General features: G+C 45.4%; 2 protein-coding genes and 1 long non-coding RNA gene across 3 annotated transcripts; 2 read left to right on the forward strand and 1 right to left on the reverse strand.

The window, feature by feature from the left end:
* The first annotated feature begins 12,950 nt into the window (after positions 1 to 12,950).
* Positions 12,951 to 13,555, forward strand: LOC120656366. The gene is made up of 3 exons (XR_005667880.1): positions 12,951 to 13,011; positions 13,170 to 13,210; positions 13,421 to 13,555. It is a non-coding gene; the product is annotated as an uncharacterized LOC120656366 (long non-coding RNA).
* Positions 13,556 to 13,581: 26 nt separating this feature from the next.
* On the forward strand, positions 13,582 to 15,002 carry LOC120656365. The gene is made up of 5 exons (XM_039934433.1): positions 13,582 to 13,645; positions 13,766 to 13,862; positions 13,943 to 14,061; positions 14,525 to 14,550; positions 14,636 to 15,002. The coding sequence occupies exons 1-5, from the start codon at positions 13,625 to 13,627 to the stop codon at positions 14,736 to 14,738; spliced, it is 366 nt and encodes a 121-aa protein (XP_039790367.1). The 5' UTR covers positions 13,582 to 13,624; the 3' UTR covers positions 14,739 to 15,002.
* A 219-nt stretch (positions 15,003 to 15,221) lies between these two features.
* On the reverse strand, positions 15,222 to 19,229 carry LOC120656367. The gene is made up of 4 exons (XM_039934434.1): positions 19,035 to 19,229; positions 17,295 to 17,567; positions 16,124 to 16,360; positions 15,222 to 15,826 (listed from the first exon to the last, which is right to left on the reverse strand). Exons 2-4 carry the CDS (start codon positions 17,523 to 17,525, stop codon positions 15,551 to 15,553), a joined length of 744 nt encoding a protein of 247 aa, XP_039790368.1. The 5' UTR covers positions 17,526 to 17,567; positions 19,035 to 19,229; the 3' UTR covers positions 15,222 to 15,550.
* Between the last annotated feature and the right edge of the window lie 3,010 nt (positions 19,230 to 22,239).

Consider the following 22,239-nt stretch of genomic DNA (forward strand, 5'->3'; position numbering starts at 1 on the left):
TTTTTTCCTTTAATTTTTGGGTGCAAAACCGTTTAGTACCGGTCAGTAACACGGACCGGTACTAAACGATCACTTTAGTACCGAGCGTTTTGACCGGTACTAAATGACGCGCCATTTAGTACCGACCAAGCGGTACCGGTCAGCCGCCCGGTACTAAACGGGGGTTACTGATCGGTACAAATGTTAGATTTTCTAGCCGTGTATCTAGATGCGTAGCAAAATTTATATATCTAGATTTGCTAAAACGACCTACAATTTGGAATGGAGGGAGTACTATTTATCAATGATCCATGCCTATTTCTCTTCTTCATGTATATATTTCGGATTGTTCATTCGTGTTTTCCCTATGTATCAAACGGTTGTGAACTTGCATTTGTTTGCTGAAAAAGCTAAGCGATCAGTTAGATAAATAAAGCGCCTTGTCAACGGGAAAATTAAAAAGGCCCCGTTTCTCTCGGAAAAGGTCACGAGCACACAACGGCGGAACCAGGGGGGGCTAGCAGGGGCCACGGCCCCCCCTAAGGCTGAAAAAAAAATTTGAACCTCCCTCTTTTTTGCAGTATATAATAAATAATTAGATAAGTGATTCTACAACAAATTTAATATCTAGTAGCTCACGTTGTATTTTCAATTAAAATCAAGTACATAGTCTAAGAGGCAATAACTACAAGCAAAAAGTAGTCTGTTTTGCATAGCTTCCTCACCGACTTTTGATGAAATCTCTATCAAAATATCATTTTCAAAATGATTTTATCATGGGAGCCGTGAATAAAGCCATAAAACGGCTTTGCCTGCGAGCAAAAAATTGTGGCTTCTCGCGGCTACCATGATCCTAGGCGACTGAAGCCGTTTTAGGAAACAATTTTTTAACACAACTTCAGTTTCTACTTCATCAAAAAACTGTACCAGAGCTATTTTAGGAGGAGCCGCAGCGGCGCAGCCAGGGTTAACGCTACGTACAGTTTGCCTGGTACCGATGCACCAGGGTAATGAAAAATTTAGCACTAGCTAGACTTGCATTTACCATGTATTGTTAATTTTTTTTATGGTCTTTAACGGTTGCACCATGATAATTTTAGAGGTAGCTTCGCCCCTAGCCGCAGACATGGCACATAGACTCTGAATCGTTTTTGCAATGGTATAACAAACTAACGGACGCCTCAGCCGAACTGAAGACGTACATACGTCGCAGTAACGCCACCGGCCGCCGCCATGGCCATATGTTGGCTTAGCCTCTTGGCCCCCCTTCAAAAATTTTCTGGTTCCGCCGCTGCACACACCACCATTCGGCAACGCCAAGTTGCTCTCAGCTTGTGGATGGGGTTTTTCTTATCTCACGAGGCCCCACCGGAGATGTTTAATTCGGTAATGTTAAAGGCCGCGACTGTGCCACACCATCACTGTTCTTATTCTATTGCGGCGCCGTGACTCGGTTTCGCGGAGTGGAGAGCTGCCCTCGGCAAGTTGGAGAAAGTACACAGAATGCGTCGTTGCAAACACCGTTATCAGTTTCTCACACATTTGGTACGGTGTTTCGTTTATTTTTATTTGTCTGGCAACAGAACTCGGCATCTAAAACAATCTTTGTGTTAATTTATATCTTATACCACCATCTTACATGCACACGCATAACTTTTTTTTGTTAATGCACGCAAGCACATCCATTTATACGAACGACACAACAATCTCATATAGTAGAAGCTATTTTTATTTTCCACTAATGTATTCACGCTTCACATAGATATAATAGTGGATTTTCTAAAAAAATAATAGTGGATTCACCTACAAAAGTACAGATATGATGACTATTAAAAGAAAACATTTCTCAAATGTAGCCCGATCATTGTTGGTCTTCTTTTCTTTAATAGCTAAAAGGATATCTTAATCGAACTAATACATTTCCCAAAATCCACAATTGACTACACATTCACCCCCCCATGGAAAAATTAGCGCTCAGCTATTTAAGAAAGCACATATGAAATGTTGAATTTCTATTGATGTTGCAGTGCCGTGGAATGAATTTTTTGTAACGTATTTGACACAATTTTTTAACGAAATTTGTCACGTAAAATTGGTAGTACTATTTAATGGCGAGAGAAAGAAACAATGGCATTTGATTTCGCAACAACTGATCTTCTAGAACAGTGAAAGAAAATCCATCCAAGCAGGTTAGGATCAGGGTTCACCAAACCGGTCAAACCAGTCCGGCCCGGTTCCGATTTGGGTCGGTACCAAACCGGCCCAAATTCAAAATTCAAATTTTAATTTAAAAAATGAAAAATTCCCAAAAAATCTTAAAAATATTTCAAGGTGCGACGAATCTAATGATGTCAAATTTTCTCAAAAATTCGTTCATTTAGTATAGTTTGCGGGGATTTGAAGTTAAACAAAAAAAACGTGCATATAAAAGTATACAAATACAATGTAAAAGTAGTACAAAAGAGGGTTGGATGGTTCATTTAGGCTAAAATATATTATACAAACATTTATTTAGTATACTTTGCGGGCATTAGAATTTAAACAAAAAAAAGAAAATTTTTTGAATTTGACAGGTTACCAGTCAAACCGATCGGTAAACCGGTGAAACCGGCTGCTAAACCGGTCAAACCGACCGGCCGGTCGGAACCAATTGAACATGTGATTTTGAATTTAATTTTGAATTTGACCGGTTTCCACCGGTTTCCGGTCAAACCGGTCCGGTAAACCGCTACTGGACCGCGTCGGTTTGACCGGACCGGTCGGTTTATTTAACCCTGGTTAGGATTAGGACTCCCTTACCAAACCAAGAAAACTCGATGGCTGCAAGACTGCAGCCACTGCATTCTACGCTGTGATCCACGAATTGAATACCAACACGGCAACACAGTACCATTGAAGCAACCTAATCATGAATCAATCATGACAACAAAAAGGAAAAAAAAGAAAAGAAAACTCCTCCAGAGCCATCGGCAGCCACAAACCGCCCGTCCCACCGGGAAATCTATTCATCGTATATGCGATTTTCCGACGACACATCGCAGAAGCACTGTACATTTTCTTCCTCGAGCCACGGCGGTCGGTGAGGGGTTACGAGCTAGGGGGGAGGGGGTGGCCGGGGTCCGGGGGTGGTATGTGGGGGAGCGTCCGCCGGCGAGGTCGCCGGCGGCCTTTAGGTTTCGGGTTGCCGGGGCGGCTCCATGGCCTCCGGCTATAGAAGAGGAGGGGGCCGGGGGCGGCGGCGGCCCGGCGGCGGAGGGCGAGGCGGCGCGGGAGCGCCGCCGGCCGGCCGGGGCCGGACAATCGGTGGGCGGTGGCCGGCGGCAGGGGCGAGGCGGTGGACGGGCGGCGCCGCGGCGTGCTCGGTAAGGGTTGGCGGCGGTGGAGGCGGCGCCGGAGCCAGGGGAGGCAGGGGATAACGGGAGAGAAGAGGACGGGGCGGAGGATGGCTTCTGCGACAGCTCCGCGCGAGCTCGCATGTGCGAGGAATAGACACCCCCGTCCCACGCGTGAGACCGACACCGACGCGGCAATGCCGGTACCCACACGCTGGTCGCAGGGCGATCCGCGCATTAAACCGCCGCAGGCATGGATCCCGTCAGGATCCGTCGCTCGCCACCGCCGCTGCGATCGTCCCGTCCGGCCGGTTGGCCCTCCCGTCTGAACTCTAAACCGGTGGCTCCGGCGCTCGTGGCCCAGGCCGCGCGGCAAGTCCGCCTCGCTGCGGTCTGCGTACAGCGCATTGATGAGCCGAGGTTGACGCGCGCGGCGATGGATGGGTGAAGGAGAGAGGCGGTGGATTGGGCATTTGGGGCTTGTTTAGATCACTTTGTATTTTGTATTTTTGAAAAAGAATTTTTAACATTTGAAATATTAAATGTAGATTAATCACAAAACTAATTCAAAATTAATTACAGATCTGATCTGTAAACTACGAGACGAACCTAATAAACCTAATTAATCCATCATCAGAGCATGTTTACTGTAGCATTATTGTAGCAATTTAGTGTCTAATCACTTCCTAATTAGGCTCATTAGATTCGTATCGCGATTTACAATCTATTTATGTAATGCGATTTATTTTTCGACTACACGCTCTTTTCGCCTAAACGGCCGTTTAGTCCGTTTAAACAGTGTTTAAACGATAAACAGAAGTCACCCGTGTTGTTTAGGCCCTAAACGGTGAATTAAACGGTTGAACCGTTTAAACCCGTTTAAACCGTTAAAATCCGTCTAAATCATCTAAACATAGTCGAGTTAATCATGATTAAATAAACTAGATGATCATTTAATTAATAATTTTGTCAATAGGAGAATTACAACTACCGCAATCAATATCGAACCAAGTAGCACCGTAAGTATATGAAATGTTGTGGGATGTAAATTTCTTCCAGAAAGATTATTTAGCAGAATAGTTACTTTTTACATGTGCAAATATGTAGACTTTCTAGCATATTTGACATTTACGTACATAAATATGCATATTTTAATGTTACTATGCCAAACCGTTTAGGCCGTTTAATTCCGTTTAAACACCGTTTAAACAGTCTAAACACTAAACAAAGGGTGACCGACTGTTTAGTTTAGGAAAACATTGACTACATATAGTACACCATGCAAGTAATTTATAAAAATTTTATATTTTGACTTTATGAATATAAACAGAGCCTTAGTTTTGCTGGTTTGATTTGCCGCGACCGCGCGCCTACGGCTGCTGCAACCTGCAAGTGGCGATGCTTATCTGGGCACTGCAATGCTGGATCGCTGTGCTGTACTGCTGTGACTTGGCGTCTTGGCTGGTTGGACGGGAGCCAAGAGAAAAGCGTACCGCCTTTTGCTGTCTTGGATGGATTTAGCAGCAGCTAAATCCATAATTATCGGTCTAAACTGACTCAAGAGTCCATATTAAAAATAATTAAAAATATCTAACTTTAGAATTAAAGAAATAATAAAAAAATAGAATGTAATTAAAGAGTCCGTACCTGCCCATCTAACCAAGACCACGCCGTAGAGCACAACTAATAGGGATCAAAACAGGTTAATCTGATAGGTGGAAGTAAAATGATGGCTCAAAGCAAGAAAATAGCATGAAGTTCTTTGACCTACCAACCAATTCATGATCGTGCCCCAACCAATTCAACTAGACCAACTCGCAAGTTAAAGCGATAAGTAATAATATCTAGAGTGTTACATTATATTCTGTACTCAATGATGATATAGTTTAATTTCTCATTGTATTTCTTATCGAACTATTTAGTTCATATTATTTCATATATCAATCACTATATAGAACTTAATTTGTACCCATGATAAACATGCGACGATTCGATAGATGTACAAGTGCTTAATAGGCTGTTAAAAGTTTAAATTAATTATTTAAGTATCTTAATGATTTTAAATGAAAAAACTCAAAACTACAAAGTTGTATATCTCATTGAGAGCTAAAATTTTTGTATAAAAATCATCTCCATCCGAGTTCGTATGAAAAAGATATGATTTTTCTAAGATCAGACCTTGTCGCGCCAGCGGGGGTGGCGTGACAAGTCTGTAGTGTCACGCCGGTGGGAGTGGCGTGATAAGTTTGACACATGAAATATGCGCTGACAGACCCCTTCCGAGCACTCCGAAGTGGAATATGCGTTGGCAGACCCCTTCCGAGCGCTCCGAAGTGTGCCGACGTGGCACACCTTGTCACGCTAATGCATGTGGCGCGACAGCGTGTTTTGTTCGCTCGGACTGGCGCAACCAAAAGAGTTAGATCTGTAAATATTTGTCCAGATAGATTATTTTTAAAATAAAATTAAAAAATAAGTTAAAAATAAAAAAAATATTCCTACCCGGCAAACGAACATGCAGGTGCACGCAGGCAGGCAGGCAGTGCGGCAGGAGAGACTGGAACGGAATGGCGTTGCAGCTTCTTCAGGTGACGCGCCTTTTTCCAGCAGTTCATCCTTGTGGCTTGTGCAAAATGGCTTCGTCAGTTCGAGCTTTCGGTGAAGTTGCCTAGTACTGTATTATATATATATGGGTGGTAAAGAGCTCAAGATTTTGAACTAGAAAATCTAAGAACCGGACCTTAAAAGAGCCGGACTTTAATTTTATACAATTTTGAACTAAACAATTTAAGGGTTTTGTTGGGCTGTGAAGAGGCTATTAGGACCCTGGCCCATTACCACCCCTAAGGCTATCCACAACGGCAAGAGCAAATTTGCTCCTCCTCCTCGTTTCACACGCCCCCTCACATATTTACTGTCTACATTGCATCTACAGTGCCAAACAGTACATTTGCTCCTTCATTTACTCTCTCCACTTCCACTGTGGACGGTGGAATTACATGTTATCGGGAGCATTTTGATTATGGAAACACAGCGATACAAAAACAAGCGTTCGAGCATTTGGAATCCCACGAAGAAGAATTACCGTTTGGATAAAACAAACCCAGAAAAAGCAAAATAATTAAGAAAAGAGATAGACGAAAGATTTTCCCCAAGTGGTAGGGCCCTCATCTCTTTAATACGATTCGCGCACCAAAAGGTGAGCGGCGAGCGTGGCCACGTCGTCCGTTTTTCCCGGCCGTCCGATCGGGCGCACAGACGGCCGAGATCGTGCAAATCCTAGGTTTTTTGCAAAAAAAACCATCTACTAATGGAAAATTAACCCGCAGTCCCTCTCCCTCCGCCCTCGCATCCTCCGCCTCGTCGCCCTGGTCTTGGGGTCTCGCCGCCGCGCCTGGAGGAGCTGCCGCCGCCGCTCCACCCCGCCGCTTGCCGGGCACCTGCTCCCCGCCATGGCCCCGTGCGGGAACCCGCCACGGCCGCCGGCCAGGAAGGAGGGGGGGAGGAGGGCGCGCCAAAAAAGGCCGCGACGGAGCTCGAGGAGGGCGCCGCCACCTCCCTAGCAGGACGTCGAGGCCGCCAGATCCGGCTGCCGCCGCCACGGGCCGAGCACGAGGCCGCCAGATCTGGCCAGTCCCGCCGTCTCCCCGCTGCGCGGGCGTCCGCCAGCGCAGCCGCCATGGAAGGAAACTGGAACAAGGAGCAGGAGAGGGCGGAGTCCCAGGCGTCGCAGCGCCGCCGCTCATCGCGTGCCCCGGCCGTCGAGATAGGAGAGGGAGGAATGGCCACCACGGCCGGCCGGGGCTGCCACGCCGTCGCGCAGCCCGCGAGCAGCCTCGGCCGCGCGCTCGCGTCCGCCGCCGCCGGCAGGGGCTGCCGCGGCCTTCGGCCGCGCGAGCCGCCGTCGCTGTGGAGGAGAACGGCCGTCGAGCGAGCCGCCACCGCCGCCGTACCGGCGTCCTGGGCCGAGCTCGACCGTCGAGCGTGCTGCCCCTGGCCACCACTGCCGCCGTCCACGCGCTTGCCGACCGTGCAGAGAGAAAGAGCGCTTGCTAGAGACGAAAGCATGTGCTGAGAGAGAGAGCGCTTGGCAGAGAGACGATAGGCACGAGACGTTGTGCTTCTTTTGTGTGGGAAAGAGAGTGGATCCCGTGACCATTTGTTTCAGCCAATAGCATGTTTTGGATGGACCGGCCGGATCCTTGACGTGGCAAGATCCCAAGACCTGTGCTTCTTCAGTGAGGACAGGAGATGCGTGGGGTCACACGTGCTGCGCGCGCTGGTTTCTCGATTCGCTGGTCCCTTCACGTGACTTCTCTCTCTCAAAAAAGTAGCGGCGGGTAATAAAATGCCCCGCTGCCGGGCGGTGGGTGGGGGCCGGGCGACTGGTCCTCCGAGGTCCAGTGTAAATTTTTTGTAAAATTTTTTTTAGATAAGATCTTGCTGCACGGCAGCGGAGTGGCTAGATGCCGGCCGTCCGGTTGGGTGGCCGGAGTACATTTCCATACATTTCGAAAACAAATATATATTTTTATAAAAAACAAAATTGAAAAATAAAAAAATAAAAAAAAACCCAAATCAAGTGGTGGAGGAGGCGACGACGCGATCACAGAAATTAATGGCAGCACGCAGGCTTTTGAGAGGTCCGAGGAGAGGCCGAGAAGAGGAGATGACCGGCTGTTGACCGACTGACACTGAGGCTGACAACACACAGTAAAAACCCTTAAACTTTAACGAAATCAACCTGACAAAACCCCTCGAACTTCAGAGAAATCAATACGCATTACGATCCTTCTCTCCGGCAATTTTTGGAAAGCCCCCTGACCTTTATCAAAAATAACCAGCGCTACATCCCTCTCTCACATGTACTTTTTCAAAACAAACCTCGTAATTTCCTAAAATATAACCCCAACATGTTATATCAATTTTTCTATATAAGACCCATTAAACATACGATAGAACACCGGACCGTCTTCAGATTTAATAAATATTACAAACTTAGGTGGCTCAACATTTATAAATATCAATTTTTTAATTGAGAAAACTTTCAAATTAAAGTACATTTAAAGTACATTTCGAAAAAAATTTCATATAAGATCCGTTAAACGTACGATACGAACACTAAACTGTCTTTAGATTTACAAAACATTACAAACTTAAGTTGCTCAACAATTCTAAATATGTAATTTTTTAATTGACAAAACTTCCAAATTAAAAATACTTTTGCAATACATTTTGAAATATATTTATATGATCCAATGCACATCCGCCGTAAGGTACAATAAAAGTATAGTCTACAAAATAGCTCCAAAGAAAAAGCAACGTTACTGCACCATATCAAATGGCTGCATCCCTCGCTGGTCTTCCTCTCATGTACGCCACACAAACACTTCTATTCTCAGCAGGAATCATAACAAGCACAACGAAATTATTTGAAGTGATGAAATAATGTGTATATGTTGCTAAACTAGAAGGACACGATACAAATATACTTCTTAGTGCAGCGCCGGTTAAACACTGGCTCACTCCAACGTTCACGCGGCAAGGCCGCGCTGTGGTTTCTAGTATTTAACTATTTTGGTTAAAATACTTCTTATTTTTATGATAACCCAGGTAATATAAATTTTATCCAAACTACATGAGATCACCAACTTTGTATTCATTCACTTTGCGTAGTGACTGTGCAGGGTATTGACTCTAGTTGATCTGTCCAGATTCCGCTAGAATTTCGATTGATGGATCAAAAAGTTATTATTTGCTTTAGAAATAGTAGAAATACTACCTCTTATATTATATATAAAATTAAATTTCTTCTTCATTTAAGATTTTTTCGCTTCCTAGGATTTTTAGGGGTATCGCTTCCTAGGTGTAAGAGCATCTCCAACATATTACTCATCCTTCTCTCTAATACTTAAGAAATTAATATTTTGGTGATGGAGGTGCTCCAGCAATTACCAATTCCTATTAAGTTTTTAGTAATCACCAAAACACACTTCCGTCCCTTTCCCCTAAATGTAGAGTTTTTTTTTGTTTTTTTAGAATTACACAGTACAACATAGACGCTCACAACACGCACGCACACTCACCCCCTATGAACACACGTACATAAATCCTACCTCTATGAGAGTCACCACTGGCGTCTCGTTGTCGAGAGAAATGTCGCTTAAATCTTAGGAAAATCCCAAAAAAAGGTGCGAGCACCAGGATTTGAACCCTGGTGGCTAGGGTCCCACTGGACTGTCCTACCATTGGACTACAAGCCAATCTTGCATTTTGTGTAGTCTACTGCTGAACTATTAACTAAAACACAAAAGTAGTAATTGGTAATAGAGAGAATATGTGTTGGATATGAGGTATGGGTAATTTGTTAACCTGGCTCTGTAGCACAAATTGATTGCAACTAGGCTTTATGGCTGGCCGGGCTTCCATAATGGGCCTGGGCCGTATGGAACCCCACACTGTTGAAATGTAGCCCAAAAACACCAGAACTTGTTCCCGGTACACTGACAATGACGGCCCCACAAAATCTTAGCCCCACCTGTCAGTTACAGCCGCAAAACCCTGCCATCGACATTCACTGTCTCAGTTATGCAATGTAGAATTTTGGTGTAATGTAGAATTTATGGATGTATCCTTACATTCACTGTGTTTTTATGCAATGTAGAATTTTGGTGTAATGTTTACCCTTTTCTGTTTAGTTTGTACTTTTTAAGTGCTCCTTAACTTTATCTCAGTTATGCCGGCCAAGGCAACAATATTCAACAAAAAGTGCAACCCTCTTCTTGAGTGTAACAGCCCTATGTTGATTAGCTAGTTAAACATGTCATCATGTGCATCATTAAGTATTAAGCATAATTTGCTCACACTTAAGGAGTGAATCAACACTTAGGATAATCCACTGACTATGGTAGTGGCGGACAGTCCGCCCCTATATGGCGGACGGTCCGCGACCTTGCCATGTGGCCGACCACGGTTCACCTTGGACTCATCGACTTCACTGCCACGTCACCCTACCCGCGGACAGTCCGCGACTCACTCGCGGACAGTCCGCTAGTGCATCTCTGCTGCGTGTCATGCGCGCAGAGTCTGGGCGCCACGTCCCACCCTCGGGCCCACTCGTCAGCCCGAGCTCTCCACCTCCCCAGCACCCCTCTGCTCTCTCTCTCTCTCCCTCCCACTCTCCCCAAACACCCTCTCTCTCTAGCAAAGCCATGGAGGAGCTCCCCTTCCTCCACTCTCACCATTGAAGCTCCACCTCGCCGGAGCACCACCGGAGGACGCCGGAGAACGACGCCGACGAGCTGCACCACCCCGATCTCCTCTTCTTCCTTGGGGAGGAGCTTTCCCCAACAAGTTCTTCCTCTACTCCATCTCCTCCTTCAAGCCCCAAGCAAGGAAGACGACCCCGAGCTACTCCATGCCCCCCCGACGACTTGAAGCCCTTGCCAGTATCCTACTCGACGCCGGTGAGTGTTTCCCCTCCCCGATCCATCCCCCATTGTCCTAGGATTGAAGCCAAGGACTCACCTAGAGCCCAATCACCATTATTGACCTAGAGCTTTGAGATCCTAATGCATGTGTGGTTTAGCTACCAAAGTAAACTCCCTAGGCTCCCAGAAACCTATAGGATCAAACCCCACCCCAAACCGTGGCCGGAATCGCCGGCGGCGAACTCGCCGGTGAGCCTCGGCCGTGTCGCGGACAGTCCGCCCGACATGGCCGGACGGTCCGCCCGACATGGCCGGACGGTCCGCCAGCTCCTGACCAAATCAACAGAGCCTCTGCACGATTCTTAGCCTTTCACAAATTGAGAGACGGACAGTCCGCTCATCCCACGCGGACGGTCCGCGAGTTAGTCAGAGAGCATGTTTTCACCCAACACGGTCCGCACCTGACCTGCGGACGGTCCGCCAAATGGTCCGCCGTTTAGAGCCGGACGGTCCACTGCTCCCAAGCCGGACGGTCCGCATTTAGTTGTTCTTTACCCTTACACTTAGCTATGATTAATCCACATATGTACTACATGTCTAGCCCCTTTTATCATAGTTTTGTAATGTTAAATCATACCTTCTCATACCATTTGCATACCATGTCAATCATTCATGGCATATTTATTTATCATGCATCATTGCACTCGTGTAGAGACCATGACGCCGGAGCAAGAGGAGCTTGAACCAGAGATCATTGGAGACTCTACCCCCATCGAGACTCAAGGCAGGCCCCTAAATATTTCTTACACCCTATTTTGGATTAATGATGTATATGTGTCTTGTTTGCACATGAGTTACTATATATATATATATATATATATATATATATCATTGATTGCGTAGAACCTATTTGATGCATTATCAACCTTGATTAGGATATCATCTTTAGATGAGTATGCTTGAATAGGTGTCACGAACTATATGCTTAGCCATGCTTAGCTACGGTATAAGACGAGAGGTGGCAAGGTCACCACCACTCGCGAGCTATAGGATGTTTGATTAATTTACATGATTAGTCAAGAATGGATAAGAGTTGAGCAAATATGAAAGATGATTCGGACTTGGGCAAGTATGATAGGGCCATGTTGGGATGGAGCTCACATGGTTAGTCTTGCTTGAGTTAATTAAGGACCGATGCGTAATCGCTTTGATACTTGAGCACCTTTCCGTACAAACCACATACTATATAATGGTACGGCAAGCCAACTAACATAAGTCACACCTTGCCTTGATCGGATTCGGTGCGAGTTGTGATGGAGTGTGATCGGCGTTTCCGGTGCACTTGTCCTTCTCGACCGTTCGCTCATAGTCGGTTGTGTTTGTGCGAAAGGTTGAGACATGAATCAACACTTATCCTTGGCCGTGGATATGGTCGTTGGTCTTGTTCTCGTGTGGGAAAAGTTGTACACCCCTGCAGGGTTTTCAATCTATTGCAATAGCCGCGCTCTCGGACATTGAGCACGCTCTTGTACTTTGACTTTAACGTAGAGTTACCGAGGAAGGTCATGGAAGATTGAGCTTATGATTTATGAACACTTTACTTATGCAATGGTTGATGCATGCTTTAGAGATCATAGATGCTCTGTCTTTTGCTTATTACAACTTGATCAAAGTTAGATGCTTTTATGCAAAAGTTAAATATCGTACCCTATCCTTACTACTAACCAAATGCATTCTCCTTGAGGTCGGGATATTATATACCCATATTGGGTAAGCCCTGCGAGTACCTTTTGTACTCACGGTGCTACCGTTAAGTTGATGCAGGTGAGGCGCAGCCGGAGGCCGTGTTCGGCTACTTCTACCCCGCGGACGGAGGTGCGGGTGAGGAGTAGATGGCCGGTGGCTTAAGAAGGACACTATCGGCATATAGTGTTTACCTTCTATTTTGCGTCATGTATGGAGTGCTTATGTCGTAGACTTTCCGCTGCAAACTCTGAAAAGACTTGGTGTATTGTATCTTGAACTTCTGTTGTAATATAACTTGTGCGTTGGACGTGCCTATGTGATGGTGTTACTGTTGTGCTAGTGGAGTGTGTTTAAATCCTGGGCGGTGCTCATGACACATTCCAAGGACTACCGGGTTGGTTCCCTCTAATCAAGTTGATCAATGGACGATGACTCGATTAGACGGGATCAACTTGGGCTGGTTCCTCACATTGAGCTTGGTGAAGGACCTTACAATACCATAAGATGGAACCCCAAAGGACGATGTATCCTAAGAATAATTTGACGAGTCAGTGTAGCTGTGTGTTCTAGTTTGATAATGGGCGTGGGTATATCTGGTCTTGTGTGAAAGTCGGGCTAAGCCATATAGATTTTACAAAACCTCATGCTTTAATGATATCCTTGACCTCATTGTCTCTACCAGTTATTGTATTAGCAGGATTTGGTAATTTGCCTGGTGATATGGTATATTTCTACACCAAACAGATATTTTTAGCATTACCCTTCACTTTGAAAATTTGAAATTTACTGAATTGAGGAAATAATAACAATACCCTTATCACCTTCTTAACATGTAATTTTGGTAGAGAAGAAAATGCAAGAGCAAAAACAAACATGCCTGTTTGTAAGCTATCTAGATACACTTCATTGGGTATTTGGTTATTTTGTGCACAGGCGTTCTGGGATTATTCAGAAAAGAATTTGGTGGCGAAAACAAAGGCAGAATGTTCTGTCACAAGTGAATGGTCCCCTGATGGTCGTCACTTTATGACTGCTACAACAGCTCCAAGGCTCCAAATAGACAATGGGTACATCCTTGCAGACTCCTGTTGCAGGATAAAAATATTTGACCACAATGGATCTTTGCAGTTTAAGAAGATGTTTGAAAAGCTGTATCAGGTATCTCAGCATAACCATGTTGTTGTGCTTGCTAGTTTCTACTATTTTAGCCTTACACTGTAGTAACAACATGTTGAACTGCAGCCACACATTCATGATTATTATTTTTGAATTAATCAGGCTGATTGGAAGCCCGAAGCACCTGAAAGATTTGGTGACATTACTGACCTGACAACTTCTTTGAGCAGCTTAAAGATTGAAGAAACAAAGAAACAAGGTTCTGGTGTTCTCTTAGATTGCATGCCAGTATGTTCTAACCAATTTGATATCTGAGCCTGACTACTACTTGAGTTTCAGCACAAGGGTCGAAATCAGCACAAAGCTCAAGCAAGGCTCCTCTGACTGCAAGTACAGCATCGAAACCTACAGCATACCGTCCACCTCAGGCAAAAGGTTTAGCAGAAGTTCAGCAGAAGGTATATCTATATATGTATCTGTGAGTGAATGTTATAATATTTTACACAACTTGCAGGACCATTTCTTATTTGCACCATTAAGTTGACAAGACCTTAGTTATATTGCTTATTTCATCTTCTTTAAACTGCTATCCAAGCACACTGCCATGCTTTCCCGTAACAGTTTGTTTCTGCCAGGCTTGGCAGGTTGCAAACATTTGGTCTATTGTCATATAATTCCTTGTTACCACAGTGCCGTCAGGAATAATTAAGGGATGGATCTCGTACCTTATAAATCTAGTTATGGGCATCCATGTAGAAACTTGTAACTGGTTGACACTGATAAGTTTCATTATTTATGTTCAGTTAATTATCTTTTTTTTTTCAATTTGCAATACTACCTGTCATAGTACACGCTTTGTAAAAAATATTTCATTGTTTGACGTGGCAAACTGACTTATTGTTTGTTGTTGGTGCATTGCAGCTTTTTGGTGGACTTGCTCCTACAGGGTCAGTTTCTTCAATTGGCATTTACTCTGTTCTTGTGTTGTAGTTTACCCCTAAAACTAACCAATTCGCCTTGACGGTGCAACAGGGGAGAGATGAGCAAGAATGCATTGAGAAACAAGAAGCGCAGAGAGAAACAGAAGGAGAAAAAAGCTGCTGAAGCGTCCGGCGCTCCTGCTGATGAAAGCTGATCCCCTGGTTCTATTCCATCAATGTGCGTCCACAGACTTATACAGCAACAAATAATTTCTTTCAATCCGATGAAATCAGCTGTTTGTCTCGTGTACGTATTGGCGTTTACAGTCTATGAAACTGATCATAGTTTGGCACAAACTGTGGCAAATTTTGATAGAATTGTATTGAGGATTTGTACTATATACAACCATATCGGACAGACAGACGTGAGCCTATCTCATTTTCCTTATTTTGTTTTAAAAGAGCATAATTTATGATTATCTCATTGGAAATGTCGATGCTGCTCTAAAACATGGCTTATATGCAATAACAGTTTTATAGGAATGCCCAATAATACTACGTGAACGTTTATATACATGTCATGGTCAATTTCAACGGCAAACGATATTAGAAAAAGATGGCATAAGGCCAACTTGCTAGCTTAATAAGCTTGTGAATATGGATGAAGAGGCACGCGTAAATATGGATAATCCATCAAATTTCCCATACGAAGGGCAAATACACACATTCCTTCATCAGTTTTGTGGTCCATGACATGCAAATAGTTACCACCAACTTTGATTGGCATATTATGGTCTCGAATAAGCGGTAACATCAACTACAAAATTTCCGAGAATCAACTCACTCCCATCATACTTTAACAAATCAGAGACAGCATCTACATCAAAGAACAAAAAAAATTCATTGCTCCAGGTAACAGGGACATCTAGCAACTCATTGAAACAGCCATGCAACTAAGTCTTTGCCCACCCCTATTCTGCATTCTGCAATGGGTCAAAAAATAAAAAAGGATGCTGGAACACCCGGTTTAAGACTCCTGAGCATGCGGACGCCAGTTTCCCCTGCAAAGCTCCTCCATAAGATGGACAAACTTTTGCGGCTGTTGCCACCACGTAGGTTTCGAAGCAGCTGGTCTCTCGTACTTGTCCTCTTCTGAGTCTTCCTTCTGCATGAAGCTCTCAGAGAAATTGCGCCATTTTTGCATCGCACGCTTCAGTCGAGCAGTCCTCTTACCGGTGACAAGATACCTGGTGTAGTCCCTAGCAAGACGGTAAAGCTCCTCCCCTCTGATTATATGGATGTACTGCACCATTAGAAAAATAAGTGATTTAGCAGGCATCCAGGATGGTTAACGTTTATGATCATGACAAGCAAAAAGGCTATATTGAAATTTGTAAGATTCTGATTATGCATTGAATTGTAAGGTAATTCATACTAGAAAAAGGGATATAACCATTGTGTACTCAACAGTCACATGCACAAGCAAGGACCGTAAGAGCATGAAGCCTATGGATCCCATTCATAAATTAGCAGCCCATGATGCTCAGTACTAACTTATAAAATGAGTCCTCCAGGAATGGAGCAAGGAAGAAGTAATTACCACAAGTATGAAAGCAACAGTGGCTAAGATAACTTGGACTATTTCATCCAATGTTTCCTTGAACGATTCATCTTCTGGGCCACCAGAACCACCACTGCCTCCACGTCGATTTCCATTCCCTCCACCTCCACCAGACGCTTGTTCTCTCAGCTTAGCCATCTGCTCTTTCAACAAGTCTTGTATGGGCCGGGGCTTTTTTGCATCAGCCATGGCTTTCTTCAAAGATTCCATTAAAGGCTGCAACAAAGCAACATGCATGTTCATCAACCTGTTCAGCAAAGTAAGTGCACACTGCTGACAGAAACCAAAAGTACATAAATGCATGTTTCTGGGGAAGAAACCTCCCTATATGTTTAGTTTCTTGACCAAGCCAGCTTTATCCTAATACCTATCCTATATTTGTGTTTGAATTCAATACCACTCCCTAACATAGGAAATTGAAGAGCCTAACTTCTGTGAGTGTTCTAGTGAAAAGCAGTTTCCAGATTAACCATAGACAAAGTTCCACTGAATATGATTTGCATCAAATGAACTTAAGTCTCTGGAGCGATCGAGAGCAGCAAAATCCAGTATCAGTATCAATACATAGCTGGACTACAACTTATAAAAGGCAGTGAAACTATTCTACCTAAAGGAGTATGAAAAACTCTGATGTGAGGCTAGAACAAGTTTGTTCCGGTCCACCAAATAAATCATACACTAGTTCAATTTAACAAATATCCAAGCATTCAGTATGGGCCTATGCCAAATGCTAATAAAATTATTACAGAGCAGTAATCCAACCAATCTTAGCAATGTTTTTCTTAAATCAACAATGCCTAAGCGAAATAATGGTGAACATAAATTATAACACCAACAAAACATTGTCCCTATTTAATTTAATAAACCTCCTGTTTTCTTTAATATATTATAACCAGTAGGGGGAACCTCCTCCTGTTTCATAAAAAAACACCAATTAACCTATCAAAAACTGGCCTTCGACGAAGGTTGCGTTGGGCATGAGTGCATGACGAAATTGTTGGTAATTGGCAATCAAAGCCACTATAAAACCACTATCATATGTGATATGTACAAAATAGCTTTGGAATCATGTCATAAAAGCAACGCAGCTACACAAATTTGCATGTCAGGAAATATCAAGCATAAAAGGAAAGCCGTAGAAGCTACTTACATCACCAACATTATCAGGGTTTCCCTTTCCGCTTAAGGCGCAAACGGAAGTAGGCCTTTTGTGGCTAGCAGCAATGAGCACTAGTCTTGGGTACACTTTCCGTTGCAGCTTGTGAAATCCGAGACTATGCGAACGTAAGGGATACTGACTGGTGCTCCCAAGACCTGCTATAGGTCTGTTCACAATGAGCCCACCGTGAGGCTTGCAAGTTGTAGCTTGGAAGTAGCTCATTCTTTCCTTCTTCTTGAATAGATAAATTAGCAAGAGCCAAACCTGCAGGTTCGCATTTAAGTGCAGGAACCTCTTAAATTAGGGACAAAGAATGCCAATGCCTTAAAGGCAGCAAATTACTAATTATCATTGAATAAGATAGCAACACGATCTAATGCATATTTTTATAATTCATTGGGGACCCAACCAGTTAGCGAAGATTAAGATTATTTTCCCAAAACAACAACAACAACATAGCCTTTTTTCCCAAGCAAGTTGGGGTAGGCTAGAGATGAAACCCGAAAGAAATAAGTTCAAGGTTCAGGCACATTGATAGCTAGTCTCCAAGCGCTCCTATCCAAAGCTATCTTTTTAGAGATATTCCAATCCTTAAGGTCTCTCTTAACCGACTCATCCCACGTCAGTTTAGGTCTACCTCTACCCCTCTTTACATTATCGACCCGCTCAAGAACCCCATTACGTACCGGCGCCTCAGGAGGCCTTCGTTGGACATGTCCAAACCATCTCAGCCGATGCTGGGTAAGTTTCTCCTCAATTGGTGCCACCCCGACCCTATCCCGAATAACTTCGTTCCGGACTCTATCCCTCCTTGTGTGCCCGCAAAACCACCGCAACATCCGCATCTCTGCTACACTCAATTGCTAGACATGTCGCCTTTTCAAAAATTTCAAGCAATGGTTCTCTTTCAGTTATATAAGTAACAAAGCGCATCACCCTATTTAGTTATCTATCTCCCTCAAGGCAGGAAAATTGTCATTCTTGCATCGCAAAATAAAACTTTCTGGGCATCTACCCGTGAGCCAACCAATGAAAAGATTAGATGCAATGTATCCAGCCTTGGAAGAAACAGTATGAACTTCCATCCTTGATATTCATGGCGACCAGTACCAGACATTGTATGAGGGAACCTGTTCTGTATGACAAACCAGGCTACAACACAACACAGTCCCTCAGACATTCTTGCCTGCCACTCAAACCAAAGCTGGAGCCGATGTACACAGCCCTTGACACGATGACACTACATTATACTACCAAGTTCCAAGGAAGTCCAGAAAACTAATCTAAATAAAATAATAAAATTCAGCAGAGGAAATGACATCATCACAAACAATTCAAGTTAGCTGTCAAGAACATTGTTACACTAGTACAGAAAACAAACACCACCCATCTTATGTTCCAAATAAGAATGACATTAGTAGAAAGTGGGCGTACGACAACCTGCAAAGCGGATAGTAATCTTAGCATGTGATATGTGGTTCAGTTGAACCACCAATATTCCTGAAACAATCTACACCTGCTTTGGTCCTATGATCTACAGATCAACTGAGATCAATCTTACCCAGCGTAGAACATGGGTGCACACATGTACACCCGATAATTCTTGCAAACGGAATCAAAGTTAGTAGGTAATATATTGTAACTGGATTCAGATCCGAATAAAAATAGTTTTGTTAGGGTTAGGGGTGCTCCGTCTCGCACAGCAGAAGGAAAGAGAAGGGGTGGGCATACCTGGAGGATGCGCTCATCGCCAGCAAAGGGACAAATGGCGCCGCCGCTCGCCCAGTCGTCGCCGCCGGGGAAGGAAGAGCAAGGGAGGATAGAGTCCGAGGGAAGGGAAAGCTTTAAGAACCAGAGGGAGGAGATAACCTGAGGCCCTGAGCGGGAGCCGGGAGGGCCGTCAAGGAGCCGAGTTCGAGCGAGCCTGCCACCTAAGCCGAGGTTGATCTAAGCCCCCCTTTTGCAGGGCCAGGAGCGGCTCCGAAACCGCCGCCTGCTGTAACTTTCTCAAACAGGATGTCTGCTTTCGGCTTGATGGAACCCAGAACTTGCGCTCTCTAGAGCGATTTGGTGAAGTAGTGAAAGCATCTAGATCTCTAATACAAATTTTGATAATTAATGATAATATTTGTGGAATAACAAATTTTTTTCTTATATTAATGTCATGAAGATGACTTGAAGATGATGTTCAAATGATAAGCTCAAGGCAAATGTATATGATAGGGTGGGGCTTTACCATTTTGCAGGTCATGAGGAGATTAGAGAATGAAAAATAACCGGATTAATAGGATAAATAGTCATACTATCAAAAGGGGTCTCTGTGCTTTTGCTTGACTACTATTTAGTGCTATTTTACTCAAACACTTGCATTGCATGCATGAGGGCTGGCTTTTAAATTTTCATTTGAAAAATGGCAAACTCGGTTTGAAAAAGTGTGCTGAGTGTCTAGTGCGGAGAGTCCGACCCTAGGGCGGACGGTCCGCCACCTTGTGAAAATCGTGGACAGAAAATTGGTGTTTTTGGCGTGAGCTAAAATGTAAACGGTGGACGGTTTAGCCCTACGAGGCGGACAGTCCGCTGGCTGACTGTCTGACTAACTTGAAGTTTTGGAGAAAAAACACTTTAGTTCTTGTTGCGCTGAAAGGTTGGGTCTGCCCCTGGGAGTGGATGGTAGCCCTGGGCACAATTTTCCGAACCCAAACCCCGAACCCGAAATACCCGAACTCGAAATATTCGATCCCTATTTCGGGTAAGACTTCTAAAAACCCGAATTTATTTCGGGTAATTCGGGTATACACCTGGTATTCGAATTACACGAAATACCCGAATTTCCCTAAAGCCCAATACTAGGCCCAAGGCCCACTCCAGTTCTTCCAACCCATGATAAGAAATCCTAGACCAGCTCCCTATCTATCGGGATCATCCTCCACAACCCAGCAGCCACACCCGCCCTCCACCACCCACCCGAGCCGAACCCGGCGGCCGGTGCCTTGCAGCCAGTGCTCCGTCGCTCACCTCCGGCCGCAGCCTCCCAGCCAGCACCCCGATGCTCGCCTCGGGCCGCCGTCTCCCGGCCAGCGTCCCCCGTAAGGATGGCAGCGGGGCGGGTTCGGGGCGGATATCCGCGGATTTCGGGTCCGCGGGTTTCGGGTTCGGTTTTTAATCTTCGCCCGCGAATTTGCGGGTTCGGATACCCGAAGTATTTCGGGAATGGGGCGGGTTCTAAAATTTACCCGCGGAGCTCCATCGGGCCTCCGAATTAGCCGGCCCAATAACAGCCTACCTAACAACCCTAACTATATAAACCTGGAAACCCTATCCTGACCCTCAGCCCCTCACCCGTCGCCCGCCTGCTGCCTCTGCGCCTCCGCATCTCGCATCCACGCGGCCCGCATCGCGCTCGGCGCTGGCGCACCGCCTGCCTGCCCTGCTCTGCAGCGCAGGCGCGCCGCCCGCCCGCGTCGCCCCGCATGCGCACCCACCCACCCACCTCGCACGGCACAGCACACGGCGGGGGGCTGAGGCCGCCCGTGCCCCGCACGGAGGGCGCGCCGCCGCGGACGCACGCAGCTGGTAGCCCCAGACGCACACGGGAGCGGTGCGTGGGGCTGGCCCCTGCCTCGTGGGTGCTCTACACCGTCAACAAGGAGGAGGACACCGTCAACAAGGAGGAGGACAGGGACAATGACAAGCCACAAGACGAGGAGCTTCTGATCTATGCAGGCAGCTTCTGATTCGTTTGCTGCACCTGCATGCCGTGCAGCTTCCGATCTATATGAGCTAGCTTGCTGCAGCTTGGTTTTCCCCATGCTATTGCTAATCCATAGGATGAATTCGGGTTTCGGATTATCCGTCGGGTTTCGGTTATCCGCGGGTTTCGGTTTTGGGGATGAATTTCGACCCGAATTGAAGTTCGGGGCGGATTCGGGTTTTAAGTTCGGGTTTCGGTTTTGGGTGCCCAGACACTGCACCCGAACCAAACCCGACCCGTTGCCATCCCTAGTCCCCCGCGCTCGCCCCTAGCCGCCACCCAGCCCCCTTGCTGGCTCACCGCTCGTCCTTGACCGCTCGCCGCTCGCCCCTTGCTGCCCTCGCCCAGCGCGGCTCGCCGGGGTACGCTCGCGTGTCGCGGGCCCGTGGCCTTGCCCAGTGAGGCAGCCGCCTACCGGCAGTGCCCCAAGCGCCCAACCAGCGCTGGCTCCGTGGCTAATATCGGGTAAACGGGATTACCCGATCCCGAACTTGAATTTTCAAGTACCCGAAATTTTGGGTATTCCTTTTTTCGTGTGAATTTCGAGTAGCATTTTCAATTACCCGAATTAGGGCGAATGATCACCAATGACTTCTGTGTACCACTAGTGCCACAAAGGCCTTCGGTGGCCTTCTTGGCGCATCATTTTCAATTATTTGAATTACCCGACCTGATTTTCCCGAATGCCCAGGCCTAGCGGACGGTCCGCAGGTCTTTTCCACTTTTAGTCAGAGAAATTTTTCTTCACCGGTGCTCAGGGTTTTGTACTGTGGACGGTCCACTCATGGGGCGCGGACAGTCCGGCAAGCTCTAATGATCAACTCTAGGTAGGGAGAATAGGAAATTCTCTCGTTCTTGGTAACGATTCAGGTTGAACAAAAAAAACAACCTAAACAATATGCAAAATTTGTTACTGTATATGTTGACAATCAAACAAATCTTTGCTCCAATTTGTCCATGACAAAATTTTGTGCGGGTTTGCGGGCAACCAAGAAGTGCAACCCAACTACCAAATCGAATAAAGAACTGACAGAAAGAATGGAAGATTTTGATTGGTCCCTCGCGTGGTTGAAACATATATCTCTGCACGAGAGTCGAACGAAACAAGGAGGTGAGTTAGGGTTCCATATCAACTAGAGGAATCAATCCCAAGCGCCGGTAAATCTCCACACCATGTCAATCCAA

The sequence above is a fragment of the Panicum virgatum genome, chromosome 1N (genome assembly GCF_016808335.1).
Source record: "Panicum virgatum strain AP13 chromosome 1N, P.virgatum_v5, whole genome shotgun sequence".
In the NCBI taxonomy this organism is placed as follows: domain Eukaryota; kingdom Viridiplantae; phylum Streptophyta; class Magnoliopsida; order Poales; family Poaceae; genus Panicum; species Panicum virgatum.

Excerpts from the sequence above, each read along its gene's own strand:
- LOC120656365 (XM_039934433.1), top strand. The coding sequence starts at position 13,625 with ATGTTTGAAAAGCTGTATCAG. Across the intron at positions 13,646-13,765 it reads TGTTTGAAAAGCTGTATCAG|GCTGATTGGAAGCCCGAAGC; the intron begins GTATCTCAGCAT and ends TGAATTAATCAG. Across the intron at positions 14,551-14,635 it reads GGTGGACTTGCTCCTACAGG|GGGAGAGATGAGCAAGAATG; the intron begins GTCAGTTTCTTC and ends ACGGTGCAACAG.
- LOC120656367 (XM_039934434.1), bottom strand. The coding sequence starts at position 17,525 with ATGAGCTACTTCCAAGCTACAACTTGCAAGCCTCACGGTGGGCTCATT. Across the intron at positions 16,361-17,294 it reads ACCCTGATAATGTTGGTGAT|CCTTTAATGGAATCTTTGAA; the intron begins GTAAGTAGCTTC and ends GCTTTGTTGCAG. Across the intron at positions 15,827-16,123 it reads CTGTTGCTTTCATACTTGTG|TACATCCATATAATCAGAGG; the intron begins GTAATTACTTCT and ends CTAATGGTGCAG.